The sequence below is a fragment of the Barbatula barbatula genome, assembly GCF_947034865.1.
Source record: "Barbatula barbatula genome assembly, chromosome: 12".
Lineage (NCBI taxonomy): Eukaryota > Metazoa > Chordata > Actinopteri > Cypriniformes > Nemacheilidae > Barbatula > Barbatula barbatula.
The window spans coordinates 22,696,393-22,706,823 of NC_136775.1; the positions used below are offsets into that span (position 1 = coordinate 22,696,393).

At 37.3% G+C, this 10,431-nt stretch overlaps 1 protein-coding gene across 2 annotated transcripts; it reads left to right on the forward strand.

The window, feature by feature from the left end:
- Positions 1–353: 353 nt before the first annotated feature.
- On the forward strand, positions 354–6,520 carry cyb5r4 (cytochrome b5 reductase 4). 2 transcript variants are annotated; one of them, XM_079469842.1, is made up of 17 exons: positions 354–591; positions 1,155–1,276; positions 1,883–2,036; positions 2,475–2,575; positions 2,682–2,769; positions 2,896–2,931; positions 3,025–3,097; positions 3,210–3,267; positions 3,341–3,434; positions 3,525–3,557; positions 3,958–4,080; positions 4,200–4,340; positions 4,423–4,572; positions 5,051–5,201; positions 5,426–5,509; positions 5,741–5,902; positions 5,991–6,520. In XM_079469842.1, the coding sequence occupies exons 1-17, from the start codon at positions 489–491 to the stop codon at positions 6,043–6,045; spliced, it is 1,728 nt and encodes a 575-aa protein (XP_079325968.1). In that variant the 5' UTR covers positions 354–488; the 3' UTR covers positions 6,046–6,520. The 2 variants fall into 2 exon arrangements, with proteins under 2 accessions (XP_079325968.1, XP_079325969.1); XM_079469843.1 differs by having other exon boundaries at positions 379–591; positions 3,079–3,097; positions 5,991–6,509.
- Positions 6,521–10,431: the final 3,911 nt, after the last annotated feature.

A 10,431-nucleotide genomic window follows, 5' to 3' on the forward strand; every position in this document is an offset into this window, starting at 1 on the left:
ACTATGAACAATTTACACTATGAACATTAATGTACAGGTGGCTATGAACAGACAATAACTTAGACTAAACAATAGTGCAAAAATGGTCCAAATTTGGCAAAAATTCCCAAATTGTATAAATTGAATATGATTTTAATAAAATACAAAGTCTCAAATATTTTATAAATTGACATTTTCATTTATAGTTATATGTTTATTACAGAAGGCATGGTTTGCCTCTACGAGTAGCAAAAAAATCCCATTTATTTGCTAGAAGTTCAAAATATATATTTATATTTGCTATGCCTACGCGATTTCAAATTAATAATTAGTTCATTAACGTCGAGACTTTTACTGTGAGTTTTCACGACGTCGCTGTAATCTTTACTTGTTCCTATTGGTGGGATTAGATTATCCACAATATTAATCTCTAGTTTTTGTTCAATCAATGCATTTGATTGTAATGTTTGGTGTGTAAGGTGTGATCTCTGATCAAAACAGTTTGTACTATGATAAAGAGAGATGCTGACACTTCCGAGGAAGACGATTATGAAGCTGAAAATAGAGGAACAATTTTACCTGTTTTCTATTTCATCTCTAATGCTGTGTCTGGTGAGTTTTCTATGATAAATGGTCCATGTACTTTACATTATTGTTAACAAACATACATAACGAGAGTAATTCATATGTTTAATAAATAATTGTTGACCAAATACGATAATACACGGTATGTTATAACCCAAACTCAAAGGTTAAGAAATGTGGTGGTGTGCAGTCAAAATAATAACACGTTATAAATATGAATTTATTTATTCTGCATCGCCAGTCCCATTCTTTTACTATGAAAACCTCGCGAGCGTCAATGCTGACGTCATATTATCGCGTCTTCATCGGGGCATGTAAATATGCAGTAGTTTTATTTATCGTGCATTTATTCTATAGTGTCGTTTTGATTTTTACACTTGTATGTATTCGTGCATCTAAACTGGATCCTGTTGTCACGATCGCAAAATGTCAAAGCTGTCAAAACGAGGAAGTTCCGTCGTGTTGAATGTGTTTACTTACAGAAGAGTCTTCTTCCTCGTGACGCTTCCTCTCTGATTCGTGTCGTTTGATGATCTGAGTGTCTCTGGTGTCGCGCTTTTCCTCTGATAAGTGACATTTGTTTGGGGAAGGGTTTCTCAGAAGCTGGGGTTGTTTAAAAGGATCCGAGATGCTGAACGTGCCCCCTCCTCAGTCTTTCCCTGCGGCTGGATCCCAGCAAAGGGTCGCACCCACCGGACAGTCCAGGAACAAGGTTTGATTCAACACGAATCATTCATTGCATTTGCCATCACAGTAACAGTTCGTGTTTCAGCTTCAGTAACTAGTGATTGTATACATAAAATAAGCACGATAAACGTACTTCAGTTCATGTGCTTGTTACTGTGAATAATATGCTGAAGCAAAGGTTTATTATAACCTGATGACCACCTGCCTTTCCCCCACTCTAAACACTCCACAAGACCCCTGAAGGTGTCCTTTGGCATCTGGAACCAACATGTTAACAAGCTCTTGTCCTTCAAGTCCTGATGTTGTTCTTGCTTCTGTAAAACGATATTTTTAATTGAGCCGGTGAAATATTCCAAATGACCCAAACATGGACTAAATCATGTAGAGAACAGATGGGAAGTCCATATATTCCTATATATTATATCTCAGGGTTACGAGATTAGATTTGTGCAAACAGTGAAGATGCTTAAATATAAACAGTTTGATTTATTTTGAGTTTTCTTCCGTCACGACATAATTCCCACAGTTACATTAGTTTGTGTGAGTTTACTGTTATTTTACAATGTGGAAAAAAACATTAATACTAAATGCAAAAAGTGACTGTGAATGGTACTATATTTATTTTATAAAGGTGGCACTCAAACCCGGTCACAGTCTCCTGGACTGGATAAGACTGACCAAAAGTGGGCGTGATTTGACCGGACTGAAAGGTCACCTGATCGAGGTGACAGAGGAGGAGCTGAAGAAGCACAACACCAGAGATGACTGCTGGACGTGCATTAGAGGTACTGGAGTGATTATTACTGTGATTGTCCTCGGTGTGATCCACTACTGATTTGTTTATGTACTCTTGGCTGTGTTGGTGCATGTAAATACAGTCATAAATATTGGCAGCGCATCACAGAATAGTCTTGAATACATAGTCGCTATGCCATTTCATTTATTCCGTTTTGGGGTACCGTGACATAATGAAATGTTGTGTGCTGGTTGGTAAAAAATTGAACCACTTTTCTAAAGTTAGCGCTGTAAATTGTATAGCAGTTGTTTAAAGGATGTTCCTGTTTGTTTTCCTAGCGCTCCTGTAAACTTTTGTGTTGTTTTCGTATGAATTTCTCAATCAGTGTTCTTGAGTTTCTTCCAGTAACAGTAGACAAGCACCAATTGATGTGGACATCTTTGTCAATTGTAGTGACATTATACCTTTGTGCGTGTGTTTTCTGCAGGTATGGTTTATAATGTCAGCGCCTACATGGATTTCCATCCTGGTGGAGAAGCAGAGTTAATGAGGGCTGCTGGGATTGACAGCACTGACCTCTTTGACCAGGTACGTGCTCCTTTAGAAAAAAACACTAATGGTGCTTACGCCGCGAAGGACATATCTTGATCATAAGTAGTTTATGTGATCCTTGACGTTGCATGAGTTTTGTCAGGTGCACCGTTGGGTGAATTACGAGTCCATGCTGAAGGAGTGTCTCGTTGGGAGAATGGCAACAACAAAACTCAACCCTGCTCCTCAAGGTCCTGTCTAGTCTTCCCCTCTATACTCAATAGAAATGGTTCATTTAAGTCTACTATCAAGTAACACTTGCCCAGTTGCCACTTACTGTGCTTTGAAATATGTTCTTTGTGTTTGTGTTTTTACAGTTGAGACAGAGAAGCCGGGAAGCACTCAATTGAACGGTACATCATATCAAAAAATCTATTGGTTATTAACCATGAGGATGTGTTGTCATGTTATTGCGTTCCACCACTAACTGTTGTGTAATGTTGAAGGTCTGTCTGTTCCTCCCCCCATGAGACTTGAACCCTCTGCTGTTCCTCTTCCAGTAAAAGATCACCGTCCTCGGTAGGTTTACTGACACCACTAATATTGTATGCTAATAGAAATGTGAAATGCGGTAACCTCTTTACAGGAATATAATAATGAGGAGCTGGTCTCATTTGTTCTTCATCTTTAGGTATGATTGGTTTCAGACGGACGCCACTGTCAACATTGTTGTTTACACCAAACGAAAGGTAACTGCATAGTTTTATGGTAGTCTGCGGTTAAACGGATAAATAAACAGTAACTTGTTATCCGACCCATCAGATTCCCAGCTCGGGCTGTGCGGTGGTGGATCTACAGAATGATACACTTCGTGTTGAGATGCTCTTGGGGAAAATATCATATCTGCTCCACTGGCGTACGTCTAAATAGGTTTCTTTAGTCACACAGAGATCATTATTGTTTTGTGTCCTTTATCACATTTCTATTAAATGTTTGATTTATTTAGGCTTGTCCAGCGAAGTTCAAGAAAGCGTTGATGGTTAGTACTATATTTGACCATGTTTACATTAATACTGCTCGAATCAGTAGTTTGATTCAATTCAAATCTATGTGTAATGATGTCTTGAAAATCAATCAAAAATATTCTGATACTTGTCATTATTGTCTCATAGACGGACTGTAATCTACTGAAAGGGTAGTGTTTACTTTTTTGAGACTAATGGACTTTTTTATCATTTAATATGATAGACAGGGACGGATTATGACTACGTTCCAAAGGCCCCCTGGCATCACATATTTACGAGAACAGTGTCGCACCTATGCCCAAATAGCTAGATGTTTAGAAAGAGTGTGCTCATTTATGCTGTGTGCTGTGCTATTCTATTTAATATTTTCTTCTGTTTATTTTTGTAATTTTTGTAATGTTCCTGTGCTCTCAGTCCAGACAGCCCGCTCTGTTGGAAAGGTTCAAGTCTGTTTGCGTAAATCGGTTCAAACCAAGTGGTCACAAGTCGGGGAACCACTAGAACACCACGATTCATTTATTCAGTGTAAAGATCGTGGTGAGTTTAACGCATTTGAACTTTGTTTAAATGACATAGACCAAGGGTGAACATTGTTACCGCATCAATAATTAGTCGCCGTCGTTTCTGTAATAAACTGTAATAACCATTTTATGCAGGGCTCTTCTACAGGGAATGTGTTTTAGTTTCTAAAACAGAAGTGACACACAACACTCAGGTCTTACGTTTGCAGTTTCCCGCTGGGTCGTGCGTGCAGGTTCCTGTGGGAAGGCATGTCTACCTCAAAACATCCGTTCAAGGTAACAGGTTATGTTACAGAGCCATGAAACCGATCATAAGTGAAGTTTTCAGCAGGCTGATTTTTGTGTGTTTGGCGAACAGACACAGATGTGGTGAAACCCTACACACCGGTGGATCAGACTCTTATGTCTTCTACACAATCCAGCGCAGAAATGGGCTCAAATATACATCTCATGATAAAGGTCTATCCTGATGGGATGCTGACGCCACACATCGCCAACCTTCCCATTGGTAACTACTCGTATTAGGACTGGTGTATGTGGTGAAATACCAGATACTTGATACAAAACAAGTCTTCAAAATGAACCTGAAGCAGAGTTTATGTTGTCACAGATATATTCGTTTACAGTGGTCTAATCTATAATATTGGCAATACTCAATTCAATACTGAAAAAAAATGTCACTTGCTCACATCTCATGTAACAGTTGGGTTCTTTGATCCATTTTCAATTCAATTTTATTTATATACATATTTATTTTCACAACATAAGAGATATTTATGCAATTATGTATTAACAAACAAGTTCATGTATGTATATATTGTATCGTGTGTAAGATGTAAATCCTTGTGATAAAACATGCACCAATATTTACTTGGTTAAGATAAATGAGGTTTTGTTACAGAGTGGTTTAAAAATGACGTTATCGATGTTATCGGCCTCCTATATGTTTGTTTTTTTACCCATGTTTTCTTTCTGGTGTGTCTCAGGAGCCTCTCTATCAATAGGTGGTCCTGAGGGATCTTTCACTCTGCGTGTCTTGCGTGATGTCACTCACTTGTACCTGTTAGCGGCTGGCACAGGTTTCACACCCATGGCCCGTCTCATACGCCTGGCCCTTCAGGACTTCACTTTAATCAGGTCTGTAACACACACATGGTAAACAAGGCTTAAAATACATCCCAGAATGCATAGAGAACCGTTGTGTGGTCTGACGGTGAAGGGGGGTTATTTTAACTAACGTTTAGATTAAGATGCTTAATGTTGTTCCATATTTTTATAGTATTGTCTTGATGACTTCATTAGAAGAATGGCCTTTCACAAACGTGTCTATTTTTTGTATATTTTGTCTTTTTCTCTTGAAGAACCAAGCTAATGTTCTTCAACCGTCAGGAGAGGGATATACTTTGGCGTTCTCAGTTGGATGAACTTTGTACTAAAGAGGAAAGGTAAAAACATTCAGTTTTTCCATGTCGTGCATTTTTGAACCCTTTTGCCCTGTTATTTGTGCAGGATATTGGTTCTTGTATTTTCAAAGGTTAAGTTGGCATTGGATGGCTGGGAGACCCGATACCAAATGTTTAGCCAAAGTGTTCACACATACAGTATAAGGGCACAGAATGAAATCTCTTTTTCTGTTTTGGATCAAATGCAACTCTTACAGTGTTTGCGTGTTTCAGGTTTGAGGTAGAGTATGTTCTCTCACAGCCTGTCGACTCATGGGAGAGCAGAACAGGACGGATAGACACTGAAAAGCTGAAGGACTTTTTAGAAAGACCGAACAACTCCAAGTGTTTAGTGTGTGTGTGCGGCCCCGCTGGATTCGCAGAGCTGGCAGTGCAGTGAGTTTTTCTCACACTACAGAAACTACTTCAGTTCACATAATGTTCATTGCCCCAATTGATTTTTTTCTCTCAATCTTTCTTCTAGACTGGTCAGACAGTTGGACTTCAGTGAAGAGGAGATTCATGTTTTTCAGGGCTGATAGGGACATGTAACATGGAGGTCTTCGAACTTCTAGACTATCACTATGCATATAAAATGCACTTTCCAATACATAAAAGAATGAAACAGCAACACAGTTGGACATCTGCAATTTAAAGGATGGCACAATGAAAAGCATTCACTTTGAATAAAACATTTCTGTTGGAGGCTTTTCCCCCATTGTACCTTATATTATATATATTAGCCAATCTTTAGGGAGGCTGAAGAATTCTGTCAGTTTTGTTCTGTATTTGTAACAGAAGATCTTGTTTATTGTATTGTAAAAATGTGACTGTAAAGACAGAGTACCTGAGCCGATCATCTGTCAGTGGAAACTGCAGAAATACTGGTCAGTATAACTGGTTGCAAACCCTTGTGTGACTGAAGTCTGAACATTACAATTCACACAGTTGATGAAACATGTTCATGTTACAGCCGAATAAAAAAGTTTTCTTGTTAAATGAGACAATTTCTTCACAATCCATTATCTTCAACAATCGTCGTGCTTTTCCACAACTATTTCTGTTTCTTTTTCTCACTATGTGCTTGTGTTTGTCTTGTCATAAGTGTATTAAGAAGCCCTTAATATACAGTACGGTTATCCTTTTGAACTCTATAGATCAGTTGATACATTATTGCTGTCAGGATCTCGGGGAGAGATCTCCGGGGAGAACCCAAATGCAGGCAGACACAGGGATGAAGTGGTTAACAAGGGATTTAATGAACAAAACAAAAGCCCACAATGGGGTAAAAGAACATACAAGAACTGGAGGAGGAGGACTAAACTAACAAGGATTTAAACAACAACAGACTAACCAATAACTAAAACTCACTTTCGACACAGGCTCTTGGAATATCTCAGATATGACGAGATCACAGGCACAAGATACAAACACATGCATGCAAAACGAACGAACACAGGACAATGACCACGAGGATGTTTTAAAGGGAGACAGACAAAGGATAAATAGCAAGGGTCAGGCGCGGGTACTGAAACACTCAGGGAAGGTTAACGAGGAAACAAAGACATGGACCGGAGAGAGAGTATTAAAGGTCCATAGGGCCATCATCTCTCTCTCACATAAAACATAAGACTTCGTCATGAATCCACCTCAAGACCAAGAATAGACATGAAATGAAGGCAGACTCATGACAATTGCAGTAGGACCAGTCATGTATTCAGAAAGCTAAATGAATGTGTAATATATGTGTGACAATAGTTCAAGCATCTGTTACTGCCATCCATATGTTTATATAAACAGCTCACCACTTCTCTCATCATATCCTTTATCATCTGTTCACATTTTCATTGCCATTGTATAGTTGTGCTTGTGTTTTGAATGACACCAGTACTGTATTTACACCAGTGTCTGACCACGGCCTGGACTTTAACCATGATTTCAGTTTCACATTTTTAACAGACACTTTAATAGATTTGGTACTTTAGGATTCAACACCGTAGCCCACGTTACTTGAATGGAGGTTTACTTTATAAGGGTGGTTTAATGTTTCTAACGATATCTTTAAAATGAATGAATGTAGAATTACATGAAGAGTTTGGTTCCAAAATGAGATAACTCAAGTTTGAACATTTTTTCAAAAAACATGCTTTTTATTATTTTGGCTTGATTTTAATTGGAAGGCACAATAACAAAACATGATTTTTATTATGTTGGCTCAACTCAGAAACCAACAGCAGTTTGATTGATTTTAATTGGAAGGCACAATAACAAAACAAGATTTTTGGAATCGAACTCTTCATATTTAATGTAATAAACATGTGGTTTTATATTCAAAACAAATCAACATTTGTAACAAAACTTATTACTGCAAATTATTTGTTGTTTAACAGGTTAGATTTGGTTACCCAGCTTCCTTCATTTTTTTGTTAATATTAGTTAACATAACAATTTTTCATTAAATTCATCTAATGACTAATATTTTAGTTTTCCTGTATCTCAGTGGTAAGAGCATTGCGGTAACAACAAAGGTTGTGGGTTTGATCCCAGGGGATTGCAGATACCTGCCTATAAATGTATAGGATAATGCAAAGTAAGTCGCTTTGGATAAAAGTGTCTACCAAATGCCTAAATGTAAAGGTAAATTTTAAAGTTGAATTAATGTGAAATTTTAAGGCAGCCTGGTAACTTAATGAATACATTTTTTACAGTGTGGTGTTACTTTTCTCAATAATCATAATTTTTATTAAATACAAGTAAAATATTGCTATTCTGTTGCATTCTCTCGGTTTTTGTTATAATAACAAAATCTCTCACCCCAATTGTTTGATTTGGAACAATAATAAGGATGTTATAAATGTATTATTTTTATTATTTCATCTTAAGAGTTATTTTCTGTCATTTTTGGCATGTGTGTTTCTAAGACATTTAAATTAAACCTTGTGAAATCCTAAACACTTCCACCCGCACTTAATATAACAATAATTGTTTAAAATGGTTTACTGTATCATTGTATTTACCTGTAAATGTGGTTACAGTGTTAAAAATATATTTATATATTTGCAAGATTAAACTATTTCACCTTGTTTGATTGTATTGTATGTTTGGTTAAGATCTCTGGATAATATTTCTTGAAGATGTCCAACTTTTTGAAAAGATCTGCGTTTTGTTCTTTATGAATTTTTATTATAAATACAATTTTGAATTATGATTGTTGAAAAAAGGCTTGGTATGCTTGAAATTTGTCACTTGAAGTTATTGTTGATAAGGCTTAAAAATACAGGTAATGTGTGGGGTTTGCAATATAAACAAAAATGTCTCTTCACCTTTACTCTTAAATAACCACCGATGAATTCCACAATGTTGCTATGCTATTACCTGAAAACCTGAAGGACAACTCAAAGAAAAAGTGAATCTAGCATTCATATGACAAAACGAGGTCTTTGAAAAGAAGGGCTCACCTGTAAATGAATTAAGTGGAATCGATTGAATTAGCAGGATGATATTCAGATATAATTGAGCTAAAGAAAACAGCTGGAGGTGATGTAATAGACCTCCTCAGGTCAATCCCAGTAACATGATGACTCGATCTGTGTGTCTGTCCCTGGTGTGAGGTTAAGCTAAGGACATCATCTTTCTTAGAAGTCAGCAGACAGCAGCATGAGCTCCTGGAGCGGTGTTGCTCTAGTTGGCGCTCCGCCTGAGATAGACGTCTTGTACTAACTCTGTAAAATGCTTCTTGTGTGATGTTTAGGTATATACAGTTTTTAAAGGGCTGATTTCCACATGGGCATGTATCTCCGTAACTGCAAGGTTACTCAATAGTCCAGATGCGTTTTTAGTGTAACACCTCCTTTATTAATGCCATCAAGATGTTATCTATAATGTCAAATTGATAAAAAGTCTGTTTATTTAATGCCACCATATACAGTATAATGCTTTCAATCAGAATGTCTTGGCATAGTAACATGATTTAAACCATTTGTTTGTGCTTGTACTGGTGTGTTTATTCTATATTTTCGACAGATCACTGCAAAATATACAGTACGATTGTTTGAACTGCTGAAGAGGTGAGTTGAGGTAACATTGTGGAGGACAGATGAATGTGCACGAGTTTAATACTCCTTCACACTTCTGCTAATGAAGTTATGACTTATCCGCCGCTATTACTGTGCATCGAGATATATTTACAGTTTATTATGTTTTTACAAAACGTCTTCACAATTAACAATAGTTTACTTTATACTATGCTACATGGTATCTGCGGTTGCCATAACATTACTGTAAAAAAGTGTAAAGTGTCATGATTCTGCCTTATCATGTCTTGATTTTCTAGTTTAGTGGCAGGATCATGACAGGGCCACATGTTTTGTGTGGAGAGAAACATATTATTGTCAGTCATGACATAATATGCGTTCTCTCCTGTCTTGTCTCTGGCCCCGCCCCTCTCGTTTCCTCGTTAGCTTCCCCTTAGTGTTTCATTCCCCAAAGTCTGTTTAACCCCTTCACCGCTGCCTGCAATTGGGTTCTTCCTCCGTGATTCTTGACAGTAAAGTGTAGTGACAAAGTATATATTTGTGACCGTATACATAATCAAGTAATACAATTGATGTATACAATTTTAATCTGATTTAAAATCAGGATTTAGGTACATGTACTCGAAACTTTGATCTTGAAGCTTTTTAAGCTCAATATTAGACAGAAAGGTTTTTAAGAAATATATTTGTCCATCATCACAATTGTAACCCTCTAAACAATGCTGTGTTGTTTTTAACCCATGGCTCGGTCAATTAAGTTCATTTTGGTTTTCCATAATGCACTAAACAATGAGCCAAAGTCTCACCCAATCACCTTACTCCAAGAGTATTTGCATATTCCTGCTGACCTCAATCACAGTCCATCTGTCTCTGTGAGCTCTGCGCTGGTTT